The 27,976-nt window shown below is 46.4% G+C and overlaps 1 protein-coding gene across 1 annotated transcript in view; it reads left to right on the forward strand.

The window, feature by feature from the left end:
- The window catches only part of LOC106571436 (frizzled-3), a 42,337-nt gene extending 14,714 nt beyond the window's left edge, over window positions 1-27,623 (forward strand). Inside the window, exons 3-10 of the mRNA XM_014144576.2 lie at window positions 10,572-10,768; window positions 11,947-12,412; window positions 12,539-12,838; window positions 13,798-14,049; window positions 24,842-24,990; window positions 25,764-25,875; window positions 25,986-26,173; window positions 26,504-27,623. Of these exons, the coding sequence (XP_014000051.2) occupies window positions 10,572-10,768; window positions 11,947-12,412; window positions 12,539-12,838; window positions 13,798-14,049; window positions 24,842-24,990; window positions 25,764-25,875; window positions 25,986-26,173; window positions 26,504-26,732 (1,893 nt within the window). The 3' untranslated portion in view covers window positions 26,733-27,623. The remainder of the gene's footprint in view (window positions 1-10,571; window positions 10,769-11,946; window positions 12,413-12,538; window positions 12,839-13,797; window positions 14,050-24,841; window positions 24,991-25,763; window positions 25,876-25,985; window positions 26,174-26,503) is intronic.
- Window positions 27,624-27,976: the final 353 nt, after the last annotated feature.

A 27,976-nucleotide genomic window follows, 5' to 3' on the forward strand; every position in this document is an offset into this window, starting at 1 on the left:
CGATTGGGATGGTGTTCGTTGGCTTGCAAGCTTTCCAACCCTCTCCTCCAAACATAACGATGGTCATTATAGCCAAACAGTTCTTTTTTTGTTTCATCAGACCAGAGGACATTTCTCCAAAAAGTACGATCTTTGTCCCCATGTGCAGTTGCAAACTGTAGTCTGCCTTTTTTATGACGGTTTTGGAGCAGTGGCTTCTTCCTTGCTGAGCGGCCTTTCAGGTTATGTCGATATAGGAGTTGTTTTACTGTGGATATAGATACTTTTGTACCCGTTTCCTCCAGCATCTTCACAAGGTCCTTTGCTGTTGTTCTGGGATTGATTTGCACTTTTCGCACCAAAATACCTTAATCTCTATTAGACAGAACGTGTCTCCTTACTAAGCGGTATGACAGCTGCATTGTCCCATGGTGTTTATACTTGCGTACTTTTGTTTGTACAGATGAATGTGGTACCTTCAGGCATTTGGAAATTGCTCCCAAGGATGAACCAGACTTGTGGAGGTCTAGAATTCTTTTTCTGAGGTCTTGGCTGATTTCTTTTGATTTTCCCATGATGTCAAGTAAAGAGGCACTGGGTTTGAAGGTAGGCCTTGAAATACATCCACAGGTACATCTCCAATTGACTCAAATTACATCAATTAGCCTATCAGAAGCTTCTAAAGCCGTGACATCATTTTCTGGAGTTTTCCAAGCTGTTTAAAGGCACAGTCAACTTAGTGCATGTAAACTTCTGACCCACTGGAATTGTGATACAGTGAATAAAAAGTGAAATAATCTGTCTGAAAACAATTGTTGGAAAAATTACTTGTCATGCACAAAGTAGATGTCCTAACCAACTTTCCAAAACTATAGTTTGTTAACAAGACATTTGTGGAGTGGTTGAAAAACGAGTTTTAATGACTCCAACCTAAGTGTATGTAAACTTACGACTTCAACTGTACATGTACATATTCTTATGCACCCCCTTACATTTGTGTGTGTAAGATAGTTGTTGTGAATTTGTTAGATTACTTGTTAGATATTACTACACTGTCGGAACTAGAAGCACAAGCATTTCACTACACTCGCATTAATATCTGCTAACCATGTGTATGTGACCAATAAGATTCGATTTGATTTGGTAGAGAGACCAGCACAGTACACACACACACTGGTAGAGAGAGAGACCAGCACAGTACACACACACAGTGGTAGAGAGAGAGACCAGCACAGTACACACACACACTGGTAGAGAGAGAGACTAGCACAGTACACACAGACACTGGTAGAGAGAGAGACTAGCACAGTACACACACACTGGTAGAGAGAGAGACCAGCACAGTACACACACACACTGGTAGAGAGAGAGACTAGCACAGTACACACACACACTGGTAGAGAGAGAGACTAGCACAGTACACACACAGTGGTAGAGAGAGAGACCACCACAGTGTACACACAGACACTGGTAGAGAGAGAGACTAGCACAGTACACACACACACTGGTAGAGAGGGAGACTAGCACAGTACACACACACACTGGTAGAGAGAGAGACTAGCACAGTACACACACACACTGGTAGAGAGAGAGACTAGCACAGTACACACACAGTGGTAGAGAGAGAGACCACCACAGTGTACACACAGTGGTAGAGAGAGAGAGACCACCACAGTACACACAGTGGTTGAGAGAGAGACCACCAAAGTACACAAACAGTGGTAGAGAGAGAGACCACCACAGTACACACACACACAGTGGTAGAGAGAGAGACCACCACAGTACACACACACAGTGGTAGAGAGAGAGAGACTACCACAGTACACACACACAGTGGTAGAGAGAGAGACCACCACAGTACACACACAGTGGTAGAGAGAGAAAGACGAGAGACCACCACTGTACACACACACACAGTGGTAGAGAGAGAGAGACTACCACAGTACACACACAGTGGTAGAGAGAGAAAGACCACCACAGTACACACACACAGTGGTAGAGAGAGAGAGACCACCACTGTACACACACACAGTGGTAGAGCGAGAGAGACCACCACTGTACACACACACAGTGGTAGAGCGAGAGAGACCACCACTGTACACACACACAGTGGTAGAGAGAGAGAGACCACCACTGTACACACACACAGTGGTAGAGAGAGAGAGACCACCACTGTACACACACACAGTGGTAGAGAGAGAGAGAGACCACCACTGTACACACACACAGTGGTAGAGAGAGAGAGACCACCACTGTACACACACAGTGGTAGAGAGAGAGAGAGACTACCACAGTACACACACACAGTGGTAGAGAGAGAGAGAGACCACCACTGTACACACACACAGTGGTAGAGAGAGAGAGACCACCACTGTACACACACAGTGGTAGAGAGAGAGAGACCACCACTGTACACACACACAGTGGTAGAGAGAGAGAGACCACCACAGTACACACACACAGTGGTAGAGAGAGAGACTACCACAGTACACACACACAGTGGTAGAGAGAGAGAGACCACCACTGTACACACACACAGTGGTAGAGAGAGAGAGACCACCACTGTACACACACACAGTGGTAGAGAGAGAGAGACCACCACAGTACACACACACAGTGGTAGAGAGAGAGACTACCACAGTACACACACACAGTGGTAGAGAGAGAGAGACCACCACTGTACACACACACAGTGGTAGAGAGAGAGAGACCACCACTGTACACACACACACAGTGGTAGAGAGAGAGAGACCACCACTGTATACACACAGTGGTAGAGAGAGAGAGACCACCACTGTACACACACACAGTGGTAGAGAGAGAGAGACCACCACAGTACACACACAGTGGTAGAGAGAGCGAGAGAGACCACCACTGTACACACACACAGTGGTAGAGAGAGAGAGAGACCACCACATTACACACACACAGTGGTAGAGAGAGTCACATGCACACACACAGCAGGAGATGGTATGAGAGAACACTCCATTCGGCTGGCCTGTAACACAGTCATGCAGAAAGAGAGCTGTGTTAAGGGTTTCCCCATGCTTCTGTAAGGACATGGCACTCAATAGGAATGTAGAGAGAGTGTGCGTGCATGGTGGGGGATATCACAAGAAGGCCTCTGATTGGTAGTTTTAAAGTGAGGTGCTCCCATTCAGCCGTTCTGATAGGTAGAGCAGGACAGGACCAGATGAACACTGAGACATAGAAATGGTCATACACACACTCACGCACAAACATACACTCATGCTCTTTCTACTCTCACACACACACACATACAGACACTATCTAGGGGTGTCCATTTGTGGTGCCAACATGTTCACCTGTGAGCTTTGGCCCGTAAATCCAAGCTCACACGCTCTACCACTCTTTCTCACAAAGGCATTTATGCATGACCAAGATCTCACCATATTACATTTTATTGTATTTTACCAGGTAAGTTGACTGAGAACACATTCTCATTTACAGCAGCGACCTGGGGAATAGTTACAGGGGAGAGGAAGGAGGATGAATGAGCCGATTGGCAGCTGGGGATGATTAGGTGGCCTTGATGGTATGAGGGCGGTTTAACATTCCTCTGCACAGGGCAATATCCCCAAACAGTGACCTGGGCCATTGGGATATTTTTTTTAGACCATAGGAAAGAGTAACTCCTACTTTTGCCCTCCAACACAGGGTGGTATGCTGCTGGCTGTGTGTGTGTGCTCAGTCATTTGAGGCTGTTGTGATGGTGTGTGGGGGTGTGCTGTTACTGTCTTAAAAAACATGGGATCTCATGCGTCGCTGCACTCATTTGCGGGTAGAACATATTTTCTCGTGCACAGATCTGGAACGCATCAATCGAGAATGATCAAAACAGATTCCAAACGGGGCAGGGAGGCCAACACACACACAGAGAGAGTGGGGTGGGCCGTGCTCTAAGTGCAGCTTTTTATTCCTCTGCATTTGTCTTGATTCATTACCGTCACATAATGTCTGAGCGCTGCTCATCGCTTCAAAATCCACTTGCCTGAATAACCATCTTCCTTTAGGCAACAATAAAAGGACATTCTAAAATGTGCAGTTTTGCACAAACACAATGCCACAGATGTCTCAAGTTTTGAAGGAGCATGTAATTGACATGCTGACTGCAGGAATGTCCACCAGAGCTGTTTCCAGAGTATTGAATGTTCATTTCTCTACCATAAGCCTCTTCCAACGTCGTTTTAGAAAGTTTGGCAGTACGTCCAACCGGCCTCACAACTATAGACCACAGGTAACCACGCCAGCCCAGGACTTCCACATGGAAGCCCTCCCAGGTCCACTCATGGCTGTACCCCTACCCAGTCGTAAAATCCATAGTTTAGGGGCTAATGAATTTATTTCAATCGACTGATTTCCTTCTATGAACTGTAACTCAGTAGAATCTTAGAAATTGTTGCATGTTGCGTTTATAATTGTGTTCAGTATATTTAACTATAACTATTTAACTAACTATTTACAGGTCTTATGGCTTGGGGGTAGAAGCTGTTCAGGGTGCTGTTGGTTCCAGACTTGGTGCATCGGTACCGCTTGCATTGTGGTTGCAGAGAGAACAGTCTATGACTTGGGTGGCTGGAGTCTTTGACAATTTTTAGAGCCTTCCTCTAATACCGCCTGATATAGAGGTCGTGGATGGCAGGGAGCTCAGCCCCAGTGATGGACTGCGCCGTATGCACTACCCTCTGTAGCGCCTTACGGTCGGATACCAAACACTGAACACAAGGGGTGCTGTTTTCAAACCTCACTGATATTCTGTAATCCAAAGGTTAGCAATGCTAACAAGTACATGTAAAACCCCATAGAGGATGCTAACTAAATGCTAACGAGCGCATTGCAAAGAATTTGTACAGTTTCTGACCTAAAGTATACAAGTAACAACACTCCAGTTTGCTCCAGTTTGCTGCACGCACAAAACAAATATTAGCCAGCAAGGCTCTTGATCCAGGAGGGGATTCTCTGCTGTTACCAAGCAAATGCTTGATTTTGGAAGAAGCTAACCTCTTAGCTATATAGCTAACTAGTTACTAAATTATCAAACCAAATGCACAACTGCTGAGCATTTAGCAGATTGTATACAGTTAACATAATAGTTAAGATATCTAGCTGGCAAGCATTTATTTGTAAATTGCATACTGTAATTAATTCACCTGGCCCATGCTGCACAACAGTGAGTGCCTCTCATTATTCATAATAATGTGACAGGTGAAATGAAGAACGCAATGTTCTTTATCTCCTAACGTATTGCACAAGTTGACTGCAGGTATTTACTTAAAAGTAGCTACGAATATTCAAATGTATTAAAAAACTTCAAAGAAATTGTTTAGTTTTCCAAATACCAGGGTATAAGGTATATACCCTCTCCACTACAGTCCCGTCGATGTGAATGGGGGTGTGCACAAATGGGGGCTCGGCCCTCCGTTTCCTGTAGTCTACGATCAGCTACATTATCTTGCTAATGTTGAGGGAGTGGTTGTTGTCCTGGCACGACACTGCCAGGTCTCTGACCTCCTCCCTATAGGCTGTCTCATCGTTGTCGGTGAACACGCCTACCACCGCTGTGTTGTCAGCAAACTTAATGATGGTGTTGGAGTCGTGCTCAGTCGTTGGTGAACAGGGACTACAGGAGGGGACTAAGCATGCACCACTGAGGGGTCCCCGTGTTCAGGGCCTGTGTGGTGGATGTTTGTTTTATTCACTGCTTTAGCACACTCTGCCAACCCGGATGTCCTGCCATGTCTGAATCCTGGCTTAGGAAGACCACCAAAAACTATGAAATCTCCATCCCTAACTACAACATTTTCAGACAAGATAGAACGGCCAAAGGTGGGCGGTGTTGCAATCTACTGCAGAGATAGCCTGCAGAGTTCTGTCCTACTATCCAGGTCTGTACCCAAACAATTTGAACTTCTACCTTTTAAAAATCCACCTATCTAAAAACAAGTCTCTCACCGTTGCCGCCTGCCATAGACCACCCTCTGCCCCCAGCTGTGCTCTGGACACCATATGTGAACTGATTGCCCCCCATCTATCTTCAGAGCTCGTGCTGCTAGGTGACCTAAACTGGGACATGCTTAACACATGCTTAACACCCCAGCCATCCTACAATCTAAGCTTGATGCCCTCAATCTCACACAAATTATCAATGAACCTACCAGGTACCACCCCAAAGCCGTAAACACGGGCATCCTCAAAGATATCATCCTAACCAACTTGCCCTCTAAATTAACCTCTGCTGTTTTCAACCAAGATCTCAGCGATCACTGCCTCATTGCCTGCATCCGTAATTGGTCAGCGGTCAAACGACCTCCACTCATCACTGTCAAACGCTCCCTGAAACACTTCAGCGAGCAGGCCTTTCTAATCGACCTGGCCCGGGTATCCTGGAAGGATATTGACCTCATCCCTTCAGTAGAGGATGCCTGGTTATTTTTTTCAATGCCTTCCTCACCATCTTAAATAAGCATGCCCCATTCAAGAAATTTAGAACCAGGAACAGATATAACCCTTGGTTCTCTCCAGACCTGACTGCCCTTGACCAACACAAAAACATCCTGTGGCGTTCTGCATTAGCATCGAACAGCCCCCGTGATATGCAGCTTTTCAGGGAAGAAACCAATATACACAGGCAGTTAGAAAAGCCAAGGCTAGCTTTTTCAAGCAGAAATTTGCTTCCTGCAACACAAACTCAAAAGAGTCCTTGGAGAATAAGAGCACCTCCTCCCAGCTGCCCACTGCACTGAGGATAGGAAACTCTGTCACCACTGATAAATCCACTATAATTGAGAATTTCAATAAGCATTTTTCTACGTCTATTTTCCATGCTTTCCACCTGGCTACCCCTACCCCGGTCAACAGCACTGCACCCCCCACAGCAACTCGCCCAAGCCTTCCCCGTTTCTCCTTCTCCCAAATCCAGTCAGCTGATGTTCTGAAAGAGCTGCAAAATCTGGACCCCTACAAATCAGCCGGGCTAGACAATCTGGACCCTTTCTTTCTAAAATGATCTGCCGAAATTGTTGCAACCCCTATTACTAGCCTGTTCAACCTCTCCAAAGATTGGAAAGCAGCTGCAGTCATCCCCCTCTTCAAAGGGGGGGACACTCTTGACGCAAACTGCTACAGACCTATATCTATCCTACCCTGCCTCTCAAGTCTTCGAAAGCCAAGTCAACAAACAGATTACCGACCATTTTGAAAACCACCGCACCTTCTCCGCTATGCAATCTGGTTTCAGAGCTGGTCATGGGTGCACCTCAGCCATGCTCAAGGTCCTAAACGATATCTTAACCGCCATCGATAAGAAACAATACTGTGCAGCCGTATTCATTGACCTGGCCAAGGCTTTAGACTCTGTCAATTACCACATCCTCATCGGCAGACTCAACAGCCTTGGTTTCTCAAATGATTGCCTCGCCTGGTTCACCAACTACTTCTCTGATAGAGTTCAGTGCGTCAAATCGGAGGGCCTGTTGTCCGGGCCTCTGGCAGTCTCTATGGGGGTGCCACAGGGTTCAATTCTCAGGCCGACTCTTTTCTCTGTATACATCAATGATTTTGCTCTTGCTGCTGGTGAGTCTCTGATCCACCTCTACGCAGCGGACACCATTCTGTATACTTCTGGCCCTTCTTTGGACACTGTGTTAACTACCCTCCAGACGAGCTTCAATGCCATACAACACTCCTTCCGTGGCATCCAACTGCTCTTAAATACAAGTAAAACTAAATGCATGCTCTTCAACCGATCGCTGCCTGCACCTGCCCGCCCATCCAGCATCACTACTCTGGACGGTTCTGACTTAGAATATGTGGACAACTACAAATACCTAGGTGTCTGGTTAGACTGTAAACTCTCCTTCCAGACTCACATCAAACATCTCCAGTCCAAAGTTATATCTAGAATTGGCTTCTTATTTCGTAACAAAGCTTCTTTCACTCATACTGCCAAACATACCCTCGTAAAACTGATCATCCTACCGATCCTCGACTTCGGCGATGTCATTTACAAAATAGCTTCCAATACCCTACTCAATAAATTGGATGCAGTCTATCACAGTGCCATCTGTTTTGTCACCAAAGCCCCATATACTACCCACCACTGCGACCTATACGCTCTCGTTGGCTGGCCCTCGCTTCATACTCGTCGCCAAACCCACTGGCTCCAGGTCATCTACAAGACCCTGCTAGGTAAAGTTCCCCCTTATCTCAGCTCACTGGTCACCATAGCAGCACCCACCTGTAGCACGCGCTCCAGCAGGTATATGTCTCTGGTCACCCCCAAAGCCAATTCCTCCTTCGGCCGCCTCTCCTTCCAGTTCTTTGCTGCCAATGACTGGAACGAACTACAAAAATCTCTTAAACTGGAGACTCATATCTCCCTCACTAGCTTTAAGCATCAGCTGTCAGAGCAGCTCACAAATTACTGCACCTGTACATAGCCCATCTATAATTTAGCCCAAACAACTACCTCTTTCCCTTCTGTATTTATTTATTTATTTTGCTCCTTTGCACCTCATTATTTCTATTTCTACTTTGCACTTTCTTCCACTGCAAATCTACCATTCCAGTGTTTTACCTGCTATATTGTATTTACTTTGCCACCATGGCCTTTTTTGCCTTTACCTCCCTTATCTCACCTCATTTGCTCACTTTGTATATAGACTTATTTTTCTACTATATTATTGACTGTATGTTTGTTTTACTCCATGTGTAACTTTGTGTTTGTTGTATGTGTCAAACTGCTTGCTGTATCTTGGCCAGGTCGCAACTGTAAATGAGAACTTAAAATGTAAAAAAATTAATGGCTACAGATGTGAGTGCTACGGGGCGAAAGTCATTTAGACAGGTTACCTTGGCGTTCTTAGGCACAGGTACTATGGTGGTCTGCTTGAATCATGTAGGTATTACAGATTGGGTTAGGGAGAGGTTGAAAATGTCAGTGAAGACACTTGCCAGCTGGAGACACACACTCACAGTATACACACGCCTGCTACTATTGTACAAATTACACATGGACGTACACACAGGTTGTTTTGACTGGCATCCTGTGTATCTGTATTGGTGTTAGATGTATGAGCTGTTCATATGAGGTGACATTTAGACAGTGTAAATCCCTCACACTGGTTGCCTGTCTGCTAGTCAAACACAGGGAAATCCCATCTCCGTCTGTCTGCCTCTGTCTCTCACGATTCTATTTCTCTGCTGGGGATTATATCTACTAGATGTGTGGTGTGTGTGTGTGTGTGTGTGTGTGTGTGTGTGTGTGTGTGTGTGTGTGTGTGTGTGTGTGTGTGAGAAATTTCTGTTTTCTGTGAGCCCTTACATGCCTAAGAAAGAGCACTAATCCTTTTTCACAGCATTAAAGTGATAGACAGGGCAAATTAGTGGGATTGTGTGTGTGTGCATACAGAGTGTGTGTGTTTTGACACAAGGGCTCAGTACACAGATTGCTAGGGCTTGTAGAGAAAATGCATGCAGACAAAAGCACTGATGTAGCCACTAGCTAGCTACCCAGCTGCTAGAGCAGGGATGGGTTCTCTCCGTCTTTCTAACCCTGAAGTATCTGCTGTTTCTTCTTCTTCAAACCAGCATCTGATTTACATCTGGGAAACCAGGTGTGTTTACCAGTAGAGCAGACACTCGGGCCCCAAAGGACCAGAGTTCCATCCCTGCTCAATCTCATAAAGGTTTATCTCGTTTGCTCTCTGTGGGTGATGTGATGCTGTGGCTGGTTATGGCTGGCCAAAGGCGTGATATTCACTGTGTGTGTCCTGACTGTTCTCTGATGTGAGGACTGCCTGTGAATATTTCATAGCCTGAACTAAATATTTATGGTGCTTCTGACAACAACTTTCAGTCTCTCTCCCGCCCCCTCTCTCTATCCCCCTCTCTCTATCCCCTTCTCTCTATCCCCTTCTCTCCCTCTCTATATCCCACCTCTCTCTATCCCCCTCTCTCTATATCCCTCTCTCTATCTCCCTCTCTATATCCCACCTCTCTCTATCCCCTTCTCTCCCTCGATATATCCCCCACTCTCTATCCCTTCCCCTCTCTATATCCCACCTCTCTCTATCCCCCTCTCTCTATATCCCTCTCTCTATCCCCCTCTCCCTCTCTATATCCCACCTCTCTCTATCACTCTCTCCCTCCCCCTCTCTCTATCCCCTTCTCTCCCTCTCTATATCCCCCTCTCTCTATCCCTCCCCCTCTCTCTATCCCCTTCTCTCCCTCTCTATATCCCCCTCTCTCTATCCCCCTCTCTCCCCTCCTCCCACCTCTCTATATCCCACCTCTCTCTATCCCCCTCTCTATATCCCTTCTCCCTCTCTATATCCCACCTCTCTCTATCACTCTCTTCCTCCCCCTCTCTCTATACCCCTCTTTCCCTCTCTCTATCCCCCTCTCTATCCCCTTCTCTCTATCACCCTCTCTCCCTCTTTATACCCCCCTCTCTCCCTCTCTATATCCCCCTCTCTCTATCGCCCTCTCTCTCTCTATCCCCTTCTCTCTCTCTCTCTCTCCCTCCCACCTCTCCCACATTGTTTCCCTCCCTCTCTCCTTTCCTCCCTCAGCCCTTCCACCCCATGGTGAACCTGCAGTGTTCGGAGGACCTGAGGATGTTCCTGTGTGCCCTCTACGCTCCAGTCTGTATGGAGTATGGCCGGGTGTCCATGCCCTGCCGAGCCCTGTGCCACCGCGCCAAGAGAGACTGCCACAATCTCATGGAGATGTTTGGGGTGGCCTGGCCAGACGAGACAGAGTGTAGCAGGTATGTATGGGACTGTTTCTGGGTTGGCTTTACACAACACTGTGTCCTGAACTTACCCTGAGCCTACTTTAACCTGAACTAACCCCTGAGTCTACATTAACCTCAACTTACCCTGAGCCTACTTTAACCTGAACTTACCCTGAGCCTACTTTAACCTGAACTTACCCTGAGCCTACTTTAACCTGAACTTACCCCTGAGTCTACTTTAACCTGAACTTACCCTGAGCCTACTTTAACCTGAAATTACCCTGAGCCTACTTTAACCTGAAATTTCCCTGAGCCTACTTTAACCTGAACTTACCCTGAGCCTACTTTAACCTGAACTTACCCCTGAGACTACTTTAACCTGAACTTACCCTGAGCCTACTTTAACCTGAACTAACCCCTGAGTCTACATTAACCTGAACTTACCCTGAGCCTACTTTAACCTGAACTTACCCTGAGCCTACTTTAACCTGAACTTACCCTGAGCCTACTTTAACCTGAACTTACCCCTGAGTCTACTTTAACCTGAACTTACCCTGAGCCTACTTTAACCTGAAATTACCCTGAGCCTACTTTAACCTGAAATTACCCTGAGTCTACTTTAACCTGAAATTACCCTGAGCCTACTTTAACCTGAACTTACCCTGAGCCTACTTTAACCTGAACTTACCCCTGAGTCTACTTTAACCTGAACTTACCCTGCGCCTACTTTAACCTGAAATTACCCTGAGCCTACTTTAACCTGAACTTACCCTGAGCCTACTTTAACCTGAACTTACCCCTGAGTCTACTTTAACCTGAACTTACCCTGAGCCTACTTTAACCTGAAATTACCCTGAGCCTACTTTAACCTGAATTTACCCTGAGCCTACTTTAATTTGAATTTATCCTGAGCTTACTTTAACCTGAACTTATCCTGAGCCTACTTTAACCTGAACTTACCCTGATTCTACTTTAATCTGAATTTAGCCTGAGTTTACTTTAACCTGAACTTACTCTTAAATTGTTGTAGAAATTTTAAACTGTCCATAGCCCAGTATCACCATCACCACAACCCTAATCTGATCTCCATGTAGAGCCTGAACCTTGAACCCTGACTGGTTCTCAACTCAAACATCACAATCCCTCTTATAACCTAAACTCAACCTTAACTGTTTTTATAATCTCTCTCTCTCTCCCCCTCCTGCCCCCAGGTTCCCAGACTGTGACGAGCCCTACCCCCGTGCGGTGGACCTCCAGACCAGCGCAAATCCCACCGATATCTCTCCCATGTCTGTCCAGAGGGATTTCGGCTTCTGGTGCCCCCGCAAGCTCAAAATGGAACCCGACCTGGGCTACTCGTTCCTGGGCGTGAGGGAGTGCTCGCCCCCCTGCCCCAACATGTACTTCCAGCGCCCGGAGCTCACCTTCGCCCGCTACTTCATCGGCGTGGTGTCCATCGTCTGTCTCTCTGCGACACTCTTCACCTTTCTCACCTTCCTCATCGACGTCACGAGGTTCCGCTACCCGGAGCGGCCAATCATCTTCTACGCCGCGTGCTACATGATGGTGTCACTTGTGTTCTTCCTGGGCTTCCTATTGGAGGACAGGGTGGCTTGCAACGCGGCGAGCCCCGCCCAGTACCGGGCGGCCACCATCACACAGGGCTCCCACAACAAGGTGAGCCATCCCCATCTGTTGTCTTAGTGATTTATTGATTAGCTGCTTTACTCTGTGACATTCATATACTACTGTATATCAAAGACGGTAGCAATGATAGATATTTTCAATGTCCCCCCCCTCCAGGCGTGCACGCTGCTGTTCATGGTGCTCTACTTCTTCACTATGGCGGGCAGCGTGTGGTGGGTCATCCTCACCATCACCTGGTTCCTGGCGGCCGTGCCCAAGTGGGGCAGCGAGGCCATCGAGAAGAAGGCCCTTCTCTTTCACGCATGTGCCTGGGGCCTGCCCGGCTGCCTCACCGTGGCCCTGCTGGCCCTCAACAAGATCGAGGGCGACGGCGTGAGTGGCGTGTGCTTCGTGGGCCTCTACGACGTCACGGCGCTGCGCTGGTTCCTGCTGGCGCCGCTCTGCCTCAACGTGGCGGTGAGTGTTTAATGCTCTAGAAAGGAGAGTTGTTCATTCTAAAGGCTTTTACACCTCTGTTTAACTACAGCAAACTACCCAATGCAAGATGGATATAAAATCAACATTTCTGGGACTATACGTTAGGACTATTTGCATTGGTTTAAATGGTGACCATGTCATGATAAATGCACTTCAGTAGATTACTATTTTTCTACCCCATAAATAAAATGTATGTGTCATTTTTTTTTTTATCCATCTTGCATTGGGTAGTTTTCCCCAACTCAGACCAACTGTCCGTGGCTGATTCTACGTGTTAAATCTGGACCAACTACAATGGAGAATGTCTAGCGGCAAACAACTGAGATTACACAAGGGGCAGATTCTTTCAACAAACGTCCATAGACGGTTGGGTTAGTTTAACTACAGCAAACTACCCAATGCAAGATGGATATAAAATCAACATTTCTGGGACTATACGTTAGGACTATTTGCATTGGTTTAAATGGTGACCATGTCATGATAAATGCACTTCAGTAGATTACTATTTTTCTACCCCATAAATAAAATGTATGTGTCATTTTTTTTTTTATCCATCTTGCATTGGGTAGTTTTCCCCAACTCAGACCAACTGTCCGTGGCTGATTCTACGTGTTAAATCTGGACCAACTACAATGGAGAATGTCTAGCGGCAAACAACTGAGATTACACAAGGGGCAGATTCTTTCAACAAACGTCCATAGACGGTTGGGTTAGCTGTTGGATGGATGTGTAGAAGCCTTTAGAATCTGACCTATGCATCACTAACATACATGTGATGGCCCCTTGAATCAATACATTATCAATATTTGAAGATAGCCCCTTGAATCAATACATTATCAACATCTGAAGATGGTCCCCTTGAATCAATACATAATCAATATCTGAAGATTGCCCCCTTGTTCTCTAATCTAGTCTAATCCCTATATATCTGCCTCTAGGTGGGTGTGTCTCTGCTTCTGACGGGGATCGTGGCGCTGAACCGTGTGCGTATGGAGATCCCTCTGGAGAAGGAGAACCAGGACAAGCTGGTGAAGTTTATGATCCGTATCGGGGTGTTCTCTGTGCTTTACCTGGTGCCCCTGCTTACGGTCATCTCCTGCTACCTGTATGAACACAGCTACAGGTCTGTCTGGGAGACCACCTGGGTTCAGGAGCGCTGCAGAGACTACCACATACCCTGTCCCTTCCAGGTAGGTGTACAGTTTCTTCAGAAAGTATTCATATCCCCGGACTTATTCCACATTTTGTTGTGTTACAGCTTAAATTCAAAATTTATTACATCTTTTTTTTTACCCATCTATACACAATACCCCATAATGACAAAGCGAAAACATGTTTTTAGAAATGTTTGCAAATTTATTGAAAATGAAATACAGAAATATTTAATTTACATAAGTATTCAGATCCCTGAGTCAATACTTTGCACCTTTGGCAGCGATTATTATAATTTTTTTATTGAACCTTTGTTTAATCTTTATTTAGTGTGTCAAATTGGAGGGCCTGTTGTCCGGACCTCTGACAGTCTCTATGGGCGTACCACACGGTTCAATTCTCGGGCCGACTCTTTTCTCTGTATATATCAATGATGTCGCTCTTGCTGCGGGTGATTCCTTGATCCACCTCTACGCAGACGACACCATTCTGTATACATCTGGCCCTTCTTTGGACACTGTGTTAACAAACCTCCAAACGAGCTTCAGTGCCATACAACACTCCTTCCGTGGCCTCCAACTGCTCTTAAACGCTAGTAAAACTAAATGCATGCTCTTCAACCGATCGCTGCCTGCACCTGCCCTCCTGACTAGCATCATTACTCTGGACGGTTCTGACTTAGAATATGTGGACAACTACAAATACCTAGGTATCTGGCTAGACTGTAAACTCTCCTTCCAGACTCATATTAAGCATCTCCAATCCAAAAGTAAATCTAGAATCGGCTTCCTATTTCGCAACAAAGCCTCCTTCACTCACGCTGCCAAACATACCCTCGTAAAACTGACTATCCTATTGATCCTTGACTTCGGCGATGTCATTTACAAAATAGCCTCCAACACTCTACGCAGCAAACTGGATGCAGTCTATCACAGTGCCATCCATTTTGTCACCAAAGCCCCATATACCACCCACTACTGCGACTTGTATGCTCTCGTCGGCTGGCCCTCGCTACATATTTGTCGCCAGACCCACTGGCTCCAGGTCATCTATAAGTCTTTGCTAGGTAAAGCTCCGCCTTATCTCAGCTCATTGGTCACCATAACAACACCCGCAACAGCACGTGCTCCAGCAGGTATATCTCACTGGTCATCCCCAAAGCCAACACCTCCTTTGGCCGCCTTTCCTTCCAGTTCTCTGCTGTCAATGACTGGAACGAATTGCAAAAATCGCTGAAGTTGGAGACTTATGTCTCCCTCACTAACTTTAAGCATCAGCTATCTGAGCAGCTTACTGATTGCTGCAGCTGTACACAGCCCATCTGTAAATAGCCTATCCAGCTACCTATCTCATCCCTATATTGTTTTTATTTACTTTTTTTTTGCTCTTTTGCACCCAAGTATTTCTACTTGCACATCATCATCTGCATATCTATCACTCCAGTGTTAATTTGCTAAATTGTAATTACTTCGCTACTATGGCCTATTTATTGCCTTACCTCCTTACTCCATTTGCACACATTGTATATAGATTTTTCTATTGTGTTATTGATTGTATTTGTTTATCCCACGTGTAACTCTGTGTTGTTGTTTATTATCGCACTGCTTTACTTTATCTTGGCCAGGTCGCAGTTGTAAATGAGAATTTGTTCTCAACTGGCCTACCTGGTTAAATAAAGGTGAAATACATTTTAAATTTAAAAAAAATAAACTAGGCAAGTCAGTTAAGAACATATTCTTATTTAAAATAACGGTCTACCCAAGGAACAGTGGGTTAACTGCCTTGTTCAGGGGCAGACAGCCTTTTTCAGGTTTTGCCATAGATTTTCAAGTAGATTTAAGCTAAAACTGTAACTCGGACACTCAGGAACATTCACTGTCTTCTTGGTAAGCAACTCCAGTGTAGATTTGGACTTCTGTTTTAGGTTATTGTCCTGCTGAAAAGTCATTTAATCTTTCAGCGTCAGGTGTTCCATTCTGTTTCTTTTTTATCCTGAAAACTCCCCAGAACTTAACGATTACAAGCCTACCCATAACATGATGCAACCACCACTATCGAGAGTGGTATTCCGTAATGTGTTGTATTGGATTTGCCCCAAACATAACACTTTGTATTCAGGACAAAAAGTTAATTGCCTTGCCATATTTTCTTTAGCAATATTACTTTAGTGCCTTGTTGCAAACAGGATGCATGTTTTGGAATATTTTTATTCTGTGCAGGCTTCCTTCTTTTCACTCTGTCAATTAGTTTAGTATTGTGGAGTAACTACAATGTTGTTGGTCCATCCTCAGTTTTATCCTATCACAGCCATTAAACTCTGAACTGTTTTAAAGTCACCATTGGTCTCATGGTGAAATCCCTGAACAGTTTCCTTCCTCTCCGGCAACTGAGTTAGGAAGGACACCTGTATCTTTTTAGTGACTGGGTTTATTGATAAACCATCCAAAGTGTAATTAATAACTTCACCATGCTCAAAGGGATATTCCATGTCTGCTTTTTAAATGTTGTACTCATTTACATAGGTGCCCTTCTTTTCGAGACACTGGAAACCTCCCTGGTCTTTGTAGTTGAGTCTGTGTTTGAAATTCACTGCTCGACTGAGGGACCTTACAGATAACTGTATGTTTGGGGTACAGTGATGAGGTAGTCATCAGAAATCATGTTAAACACTATTATTGCTCACAGAGTGAGTCCATGCAATTTATTATGTGCCTTTTTAAGCACATTTATACTCCTTAAGTTATTTAGGCTTGTCATAACAAAGGAGTTGAACACTTACAGTGCATTCGGAAAATATTCAGACCCCTTCACCTTTTCCACATTTTGTTACGTTACAGCCTTATTCTAAAATGGATTAAATCATTTTTTCCACTAATCAATCTACACACAATACCCCATAATGGAAAAGCAAAAACAGGTTTTTATACATTTTTGCAAATGTGTACAAAAAAGTATAACTTAATTATCAAATTTACATAAGTATTCAGACCCTTTACTCAGTACTTTGTTGAAGCACCTTTGGCAGCGATTACAACCTCAAGGCTTCTTAGGTATGACACTACAAGCTTGGCACACCTGTATTTGGGGAGTTCCTCACATTCTTCTCTGCAGATCCTCTCAAGATCTGTCAGGTTGGATGGGGAGCGTCGCTGCTCAGCTATTTTCAGTTCTCTCCAGAGATGTCTGATCAGGTTCAAGTCCAGGCTCTGAATGGGCCACTCAAGGACATTCAGAGACTTGTCCCGAAACCACAGTGTGCTTAGGGTCATTGTCCTGTTGGAAGGTGAACCTTAGCCCCAGTCTGAGGTCCTGAGCGCTCTGGAGCAGGTTTTCATCAAGGGTCTCTCTGTACTTTGATCCATTCATCTTTCCCTCGATCCTGACTAGTCTCCCAGTCCCTGCTGCTGAAAAACATCCCCACAGCATGATGCTGCCATCACCATGCATCACCGTAGGGATGGTGCCATGTGATGAGCAGTGCCTGGTTTCCTCCAGATGTGACGCTTGGCATTCAGGCCAGAAAGTGAATCTTGGTTTCATCAGACCAGAGAATTTTGTTTCTCATGGTCTGAGAGTCCTTTAGGTGCCTTTTGGCAAACTCTAAGCGGACTGTCACGTGCCTTTTACTGAGGAGTGGCTTCTGTCTGGCCACTCTACCATAAAGGCCTGATTGGTGGAGTGCTGCAGAGATGGTTGTCCTTCTGGAAGCTTCTCCCATCTCCACAGAGGAACTCTTGAGCTCTGTCAGAGTGACCATCGGGTTCTTGGTCACCTCTCTGACCAAGGCCCTTCTCCCACGATTGCTCAGTTTGGCCGGGCAGCCAGCTCTAGGAAGAGTCTTGGTGGTTTCAAAATTCTCTTATTTAAGAATGATGGAGGCCACTGTGTTCTTGGGGACCTTCAATGCTGCAGAAATGTTTTGGTACCTTTCCCCAGATCTGTGCCTCGATACAATCCTGTCTCAGGGCACTACGGACACCTCATGGCTTGGTTTTTGCTCTAACTGTGGGACGTTATAAAGACAGGTATGTGCCTTTCCAAACCATGTCCAATCAATTGAATTTACCACATGTGGACTCCAATCAAGTTGTAAAAACATCTCAAGGATGATCAATGGAAACAGGATGCACCTGAGCTCAATATCGAGTCTCATAGAAAAGGGTCTGAATACTTACAGTTGAAGTCGGAAGTTTACATACACCTTAGCCAAATACATTTAAAGTCAGTTTTTCATAATTCCTGACATTTAATCCTAGTAAAAATTCCCTTTCTTAGGTCAGTTAGGATCACCACTTTATTTTAAGAATGTGAAATGTCAGAATAATAGTAGAGAGAATGATTTATTTCAGCTTTAATTTCTTTCATCACATTCCCAGTGGGTCAGAAGTTTACATACACTCAATTAGTATTTGGTAGCATTGCCTTTAAATTGTTTAACTTGGGTCAAATGTTTCGGGTAGCCTTCCACAAGCTTCCCACAATACGTTGGGTGAATTTTGGCTCATTCCTCCTGACAGAGCTGGTGTAACTGAGTCAGGTTTGCAGGCCTCGTTGCTCGCACACTTTTTCAGTTCTGCCCACACATTTTCTATGGGATTGAGGTCAGGGCTTTGTGATGGCCACTCCAATACCTTGACTTTGTTGTCCTTAAGCAATTTTGCCACAACTTTGGAAGTATGCTTGGGGTCATTGTCCATTTGGAAGATCCATTTGCGACCAAGCTTTAACTTCCTGACTGATGTCTTGAGACGTTGATTCAATATATCCACATAATTTTCCCACCTCATGATGCCATCTATTTTGTGAAGTGCACCAGTCCCTCTAGCATCAAAGCACCCCCATAACATGTTGCTGCCATCCCCGTGCTTCACGGTTGGGATGGTGTTCGTCAGCTTGCAAGCCTCCGCCATAACGATAGTCATTATGGCCAAACAGTTCTATTTTTGTTTCATCAGACCAGAGGACATTTCTCCAAAAAGTACGATCTTTGTCCCCATGTGCAGTTGCAAACCGTAGTCTGGCTTTTTTATGGCGGTTTTGGAGCAGTGGCTTCTTCCTTGCTGAGCGGCCTTTCAGGTTATGTCGATATAGCACTCGTTATACTGTGGATATAGATACTTTGTACCTGTTTCCTCCAGCATCTTCACAAGGTCCTTTGCTGTTGTTCTGGGATTGATTTGCACTTTTCGCACCAAAGTACGTTCATCTCTAGGAGACAGAACGCGTCTCCTTCCTGAACGGTATGACGGCTGCGTGGTCCCATGGTGTTTAAACTTGCATACTGTTGTTTGTACAGATGAACGTGGTACCTTCAGGCGTTTGGAAATTGCTCCCAAGGATGAACCAGACTTGTGGAGGTCTACAATTGTTTTCTGAGGTCATGGCTGATTTCTTTTGATTTCCCCATGATGTCAAGCAAAGAGGCACTGAATTTGAAGGTAGGCCTGGAATTACATCCACAGGTACACCTCCAATTGACTCAAATTATGTCAATTAGCCTATCAGAAGCTTCTAAAGCCATGACATAATTTTCTGGAATTTTCCAAGTTGTTTAATGGCAGAGTCAACTTAGTGCATGTAAACTTCTGACCCACTGGAATTGTGATACAGTGAATAAGTGAAATAATCTGTCTGTAAACAATTGTTGGAAACATTACTTGTATCATGCACAAAGTAGATGTCCTAACTGACTTGCCAAGACATTTGTGCAGTGGTTGAAAAACGAGTTTTAATGACTCCAACCTAAGTGTATGTAAACTTACGACTTCAACTGTATGTAAATATTTCTAACATTTCTAAAACCTGTTTTTGCTTTGTCATTATGGGGTATCGTGTGTCGATTGATGATGATTTTTGTTTATTTAATCCATTTTAGAATAAGGCTGTAATGTAACAGAATGTGGAAAAAGTCAAGGGGTCTGAATACTTTCCCGAATGCATTGTATTGACTCAAGACATTTACATTTTTCATTTATATTTAACAATTTCTAAAAACATAATTGTACTTTGACATTATGGGGTATTGTGAATAGGCCAGTGATGAAAAATCTCAATATAATACATTTTAAAATCAGGCAGTAACACAACAAAATGTGGAAAAAGTAAAGTAAATGGATGTGAATACATACTGAAGGCACTGTAAGTTTAGAGGTATTTTTCTCTCTCGCTCTCAGTCTCTCTATCTGTCTCTGTCTCTCTTTGTCTCTCTTTGTCTCTCTCTCTCTCTCGCTCGCTCTCTGTCTCTCTCTCGCTCTCTCTGTCTCTTTGTCTCTTTTTCTCTCTTGCTCTCTGTCTCTCTATCTGTCTCTGAATCAGTCTCTGTCTCTCTATCTGTCTCTGTCTCTCTTTGTCTCTCTCTCTCTCTCTCGCTCGCTCTGTGTCTGTCTCTCGCTCTATCCGTCTCTGTCTCTCTGTCTCTCTGTCTCTTTGTCTCTCTTCTCTCCGCTCTCTGTCTCTCTATCTGTCTCTGTCTCTCTTTGTCTCTCTTTCTCTCTTGCTCTCTGTCTCTCTATCTGTCTCTGTATCAGTCTCTGTCTCTCTATCTGTCTCTGTCACTCTCTGTCTCTCTGTCTGTCTCTCTATCCATCTCTGTCTCTCTGTATCTCTCTCTCTCTGTGTGCTAGTTTACTGCTCCTATTACCAGTCCCTCTCTAGTTAGTTTTCTGTAACCCACACATTGTAACGTTACTCTGCCCAACCCAACTGCACGGCATTAAGTTTCCTCCACTCTGTGGATGCTTTGTGGTGCTCCCTCTTAATTATTAAGCACCGTGTGTGTGTGTGTGGGTGTGTGTGTGTGTGTGTGTGTGTGTGTGTGTGTGTGTGTGTGTGTGTGTGTGTGTGTGTGTGTGTGTGTGTGTGTGTGTGTGTGTGTGAGAGTGAGTTAGAGCTGGCACAATTACCGTGTAACCGTAAAACATTTTTGGTAATGAACTACTGACTGAAGACAGGACGGCCGGGCATTTGTGTGGTTGAGTCCGTTTCTGTGGTAACATGGACTCTTAACAACGTGACAAAACTTTGTTGCTCCTTGCTGAAACAACCCACTGGGCACAGATGTCAGTTCAATATCTAATTTTCATTTACATTTGGTTGATTTTTCAACTAACATGAATTGAATATAAAATCAACAAAAAATGTTACCATATTTTTTGATCCAACCAATCAGTTTTTCACGCCGATTCAACGTCATCACATCGATTTTTTGGGGTGGTTGAAATGAGGTGGAAACTATGTTGATTCCACCAGTTTTGCCCAGTGGGAAGCAAGGTGTTGTAGCAAACGAGCACACATAAAAAGCTGCAAGCAAGGTGCAGCACTAGCACACATTGAACAGGAATGAATAGAACAGGTTTGGAACCTCTAACCCTGGCCATTTGGCTGGTAAACTCATGCATACACTCGCAACGGCTGCCTGGTATTGTGATGCAATAATTTCCATGGTAATGTAGAATGTTCATTCAAATGATGTTAACTGATGTGGCTCATGTAATCCAGTGGATTGGAATCAACAAACCACAGCACATATTGTACTTCCTGATTTGACTTTGTGCTTTGCTCCTAGGTTGAAGATGGGAAGGTAAAGACAATGTAATAATTCCATGCTGAAGCATTAGAAAATAAACAAATTCATGGGACCAGTGCTGTTGCTGGATTCTACAGGATTAGCCTTGAAAACGTGACCAGCGGTCGGGAAATCCAGTAATAACGTGGCTGTAGATTCTTCTATTTTTTATGAATAGAATGACAGTTATAATATGTGTTCGCTGAGTAGTTAGCTGAAATTCAGTACGATTGTGTTTATTTTTCACTTTGATGCCAAACTTTCTGTACTGCCATTCACTCCCAGTCATTCTGAATGCAGAAGCTGGTCCCTTGTTAAATAGTGGCACCAAGAGTTCTGGCAGGGTTCCCCAACTAGTGGCCCAACTGGCGGCCCAACTGGCGGCCCAACTAGTGGCCCAACTGGCGGCCCAACTGGCGGCCCAACTGGCGGCCCAATGTCTGCCCAACTGGCGGCCCAACTGGCGGCCCAACTGGCGGCCCAACTGGCGGCCCAACTGGCGGCCCAATGTCTGCCCAACTGGCGGCCCAACTGGCGGCCCAACTAGCGGCCCAATGTCTGCCCAACTGGCGGCCCAACTGGCGGCCCAACTGGCGGCCCGACTGGCGGCCCGACTGGCGGCCCGACTGGCGGCCCGACTGGCGGCCCAACTAGTGGCCCAACTGGCGGCCCAACTGGCGGCCCAACTGGCGGCCCAACTGGCGGCCCAACTGGCGGCCCAACTAGCGGCCCAACTAGCGGCCCAATGTCTGCCCAACTAGCGGCCCAACTAGCGGCCCAATGTCTGCCCAACTAGCGGCCCAACTAGTGGTTTTATTTGGCCCCTCAAGTTTTCTGATGGGAAAAAATGATATACGGTACCAGACAAAAGTTTGGACACACCGACTCATTCAAGGGTTTTTCCCTCAGGCCTTATTGCTTAATTATAACATCTGTGCTTACACACTGTCTCTGTTCGACACACACACACATACACACACCAACCACACACCAACCACACACCAACCACACACATCCACACACCATCCACACACCAACCACACACATACACACACCAACCACACACCAACCACACACATCCACACACCACACACATCCACACACCAACCACACACCACCACACACATACACACACCAACCACACACCAACCACACACCAACCACACACCAACCACACACCAACCACACACCAACCACACTACCACACCAACCACACACCAACCACACTAACCACACCACCACACACATACACACACCAACCACACACATACACACACCAACCACACACATACACACACCAACCACACACATCCACACACCACACACACCACACACCATCCACACACCAACCACACACATACACACACCAACCACACACCAACCACACACCAACCACACACCAACCACACACATACACACACCAACCACACACCAACCACACACCATACACACACCAACCACACACCAACCACACACCAACCACACACCAACCACACACCAACCACACACCAACCACACACCAACCACACTAACCACACCAACCACACACCACCCACTAACCACACCAACCACACACATACACACACCAACCACACACATACACACACCAACCACACACATACACACACCAACCACACCATACACACACCAACCACACACATCCACACACCACCCACACCAACCACACACCACCACACACCAACCACACACCAACCACACACATACACACACCAACCACACACCAACCACACACATACACACACCAACCACACACCAACCACACACATACACACACCAACCACACACCAACCACACACATACACACACCAACCACACACCAACCACACACATACACACACCAACCACACACACACACACACCAACCACACACCAACCACACACCAACCACACACCAACCACACCAACCACACACCAACCACACACCAACCACACACCAACCACACCAACCACACACCAACCACACACATACACACACCAACCCACACACACACACACCAACCACACACCAACCACACACCAACCACACACCAACCACAGATTACCAGGTGGCGAAGCCTTTCATCTTCCCGGACATATATCAGTTAAAAGTGGATGTGTGTCTGCCACTGCAATAGAGAGAATGTAGGTTATTAGAAAAGTTGAGAAGGGTGGACATCACAGGAGGTTGGTGGCACCTTCATTTGGGAGGATGGGCTCATGGTAATGGCTGCAGCGGAATATTTGGAATGGTATCAAATATTCCAAACACTTGGTTTCCATATGTTCGATGCCATTCCATTCACTCTGTTCCAGCCATTATTATGAGCGTCCTCCCCTCAGCTGCCTCCACTGATGGACATTACAGCTGCAATAGTACACACACGTCTATCTATCTCTCTCTCTGTCTCTCTCTACATCTGTCTCTCTCTCTCTGTCTCTCTGTCTCTCTTTCATAGTATAAAGTTGAATGAATAAAAGTAATATGAGCAGTGATGAGTGTGTGAATGTGTTGGTGTGTATGTGGAACATGTGGTAGGAGCAGGTGCTAGTGCTCAAGTTTCTCTGACGTGTGTGTCCTCCCTGTGCAGTGACCCTCTCTGCATCCCGTAGTCACTCTGGAATTCACATTTTACTCCATGTTATCTGATCGCTCCCCCGGAGGTTGAGTGTGTGTGTGTGTGTGTGTGTGTGTGTGTGTGTGTGTGTGTGTGTGTGTGTGTGTGTGTGTGTGTGTGTGTGTGTGTGTGTGTGTGGTGGCACATTTTAGTGATGTAATTTGTGGCCACAAGAGAAAGTTGTGGTTTTAGACCAGGGCTCTCCAACCCTGTTCCTGGAGAGCTACCCTTGTGTAGGTTTTGTCTCCAACCCCAGTTCTAACTAACCTGGTTCAGATTATCAACCAGCTAATTATTACAATCAGGTGGATTAGGGTTGGAGTGAAAACCTACAGGACCGTAGCTCTCCAGGAACAGGCTTGGAGAGCCCTGTTTTAGACTACAGGTAGCTAGCCTTTCTCGCTGTCTCTGTGTGCAGCACACGCACACACACACACACACACACACAGTCACTGCGTTGGCTTGTGGAGTAGAGCAGAAGGGAGGACTGTCTGTGGGCGTTGAGCTGTGCAGTATGAGGAAGAGGACACACACCATCCCACTCTCCTCTCTGTCCTCCCTCTTTCGCTGTGTGTTAGGTTGAATAGTTGTTTTGATGAAAGAGCAGATGTTTCTGGACTCACTCCCTCAACCCCCTCTTTCTCTGTGTAGGTTGAGCAGACCAGTCGTCCAGATCTGGCCCTGTTCCTCATTAAGTACCTGATGATGCTGGTGGTGGGGATTCCCTCAGTTTTCTGGGTGGGCAGCAAGAAGACCTGCTTCGAATGGGCCAGCTTCCTACACAGACGCAGAAACAAAGAGTAAGCCGGGAGAGAGAAAGCGAGAGAGGTGGGCTCGTGACTGCGCGTGTATTTTAATGTTTGTGTATTTCTCATTTCAAGCCGGTAATTTCATTACGTAGTAATGTAGAACCACTCGCTAGCTTGATAAATTGCAGAAAATATTCAAATGAGCAATTTGACCAACATTTGAATGTGGAATGTCATTAAAAGCCTCGTCATTCCCTCCCTCCTGACACACACTCTTCCCATAACCCGGTCTCCATGGTGATTAGGTTATTTTCTGTGCCTGTTCTCCCACCCTCAACAACACCCTCCTCCTCCTCTGCTCACCCCATCAATCTCTCCTCCCTCCCACTCCTCCATATCTCCATCTCCTCTCTGAAATTCTCTCACCCTTCCCTCTCTCCCTGCCCTCTTCTGTGTATCACTCCCTTTCCCTTCTCTCCCCCATCCCTTTTCTTTTGGCTTGCCCTTCTCCCTCCCCCCTCCCTCCCTCCCCCCTCCCTCCCTCCCTCCCTCCCTCCCTCCCTCCCTCCCTCCCTCCCTCCCTCCCTCCCTCCCTCCCTCCCTCCCTCCCTCCCCTTCCACTCATTTCCTGCCCTCCCATGCCCCCCCTCTCTCCTCCCTCCCCTTCCACTCATTTCCTGCCATCCCATGCCTCTCTCTTCCCCTCCCTCCCTCTCCCTCTCTCCCTCCCTCCCTCCCTCCCTCCCCCTCTCACTCCCTCCCCCTTCACCCCTTTACTCCTCTCACTCACTTCCTCCTCTCTCCCTGCACTCCTCCCTCCGCAGTAGTGGGGTGAATGAGAGCAGACAGGTGCTCCAGGAGCCAGACTTTGCCCAGTCTCTACTGAGGGACCCCCACACCCCCATCATCAGGAAATCACGGGGAACCTCCACCCAGGTATGATTGGCACCATGACCTTGTCATTAAACATGGCCCTAACCATAATTCATAATGTAATATAATATGATATCACTAATTGTTTTTCATTCCTAATCCCCCTCCCCCAGGGCACCTCCACCCACGCCTCCTCCACTCACCTGGCCATCCTGGACGAGCCTGACGACCCTAGACACGCCCCTGATGACCGCAGACCAATCCATTCACTGGGCCACGCCTCCTCCACCCGCAGCAACGCTGGCAGCGTGCACAGCAAGACCAGTTACCATGGCAGTCTACATCGCTCCCGAGACGGACGGTAGGAGAGTGAGAGAGAAGGTGGAAAGGAGGGAGGGAGGGTTGGCTACGGATGCCACTATATATGAGCCGTTTTTATAATCAAAGATTAATACATGATGAAACTGGATTCAGGCTTTCCATAGCCTAGTTATGGCACTTCAAGAAATCCTTTTCTGTAGACGACTACTAATCTATCTGTTATTAACAGTTCTATACCTGAGATAAAATCACCTGGCTGTAGATTAGAGTGCACAGCTGGCATACCTGTTGGTGTGGATGTGTGTGTTGTACATAAAGTTGTGAACTACTTAACTAACGTCTCCTCCCCCTCTCTTTCCCCTGCGCCCAGCTACACCCCCTGTAGTTACCGAGGCGGCGAGGAGCGCACTCTACCCCCCCACGGCAGCACGCCCCGCCACGACCACCCGCTGTCCACTCACAGCAGCCTCCACGGACTGGATGCCCAATCACGGCACAGCAGCCAGTGTGATCTGTCCGTGGCCCCACCCACGCTTATCACCCACGGGACGAGCTTCGGCCGCGTCACTAATAATGGTGACAATGGAGCCAGTGCCTGACCGGAAACAGGAAATTATGTCATCACTGCTGAACAGGAAGTTGTCAGTTGTCCCGCTCCCCACCTTTGACATACACACAGGTCCCTCCCATTCAGGAGGAATATGTGAGAGAGGAAGTGGGGCTTTCAGTTTGACTGACAGATGGATCACTCCTGGACAGCTTTTCACAGAGCTTGCTAAGTAGCGAGATGCTAACCCTCAATCAGTCAGTTGGACATGGATTGGACTCTCTATGGAGGGAATGGCTTCATGGCCAGAAAGCCAGCCCACTATGAATGAGGGGGGTTGTGTGTGGACTCTGATACACACCAAGAGACCCAGAGATGAGCTGATAAGGTCTACTCTGTTTGTGTTACGGTGCTCTTGTGCTGTGGTTGTGAAACAAGACTATTATAATTTTTTATACTGTGAAGATTGGCTGTGAGTACTGCTGAAAATATGTGCGTGTGTGTACATGTAGTGCGGTACGTTAAACAGCACTATACTCCCACCTGGTGGAGAGAAACTATAGAAGCTAGGAGAGATCAACGCCTAGGCCCGACTTCCTAGGCACTCCTGTTGGTCAGTAAGGATGAATAGGGTTCAATAATAAGGTAATTCCTTCAACTTGCCTTGTGATATGATAGGTGAATAAAATGTGGGGCTATATTGCTTCAGGAGTGCGTAGGGAATAGTTGCTAGGGATCGATTTGGGATTCAGAAGTGAGGGAGTAGTGCTTATTTTGCTGCTGCTTCAGAGCTAAGCAGAGGAATGTGGGGGACTTTTTAAAGGGGGTGGGGGGGGTGTATCTGAAGTCTTTGCTATTGACAAGCGCTGTGTGAAACAACACAGGATCTGTACCCCTAACACTGGAAGAAAGGACTACTGGAGGAATACACTGGGGAGGAGGAGGAATACACTGGGGAGGAAGAGGAATACACTGGGGAGGAGGAGGAATACACTGGGGAGGAGGAGGAATACACTGGGGAGGAGGAGGAATACACTGGGGAGGAGGAGGAATACACTGGGGAGGAGGAGGAATACACTGGGGAGGAGGAGGAATACACTGGGGAGGAGGAGGAATACACTGGGGAGGAGGAGGAATACACTGGGGAGGAGGAGGAATACACTGGGGAGGAGGAGGAATACACTGGGGAGGAGGAGGAATACACTGGGGAGGAGGAGGAATACACTGGGGAGGAGGAGGAATACACTGGGGAGGAAGAGGAATACACTGGGGGGAGGAGGAAAAAAAGGAAAAGAT

This window comes from Salmo salar, chromosome 01 (assembly GCF_965601325.2).
Source record: "Salmo salar chromosome 01, fSalSal1, whole genome shotgun sequence".
Classification (NCBI taxonomy): Eukaryota; Metazoa; Chordata; class Actinopteri; order Salmoniformes; family Salmonidae; genus Salmo; species Salmo salar.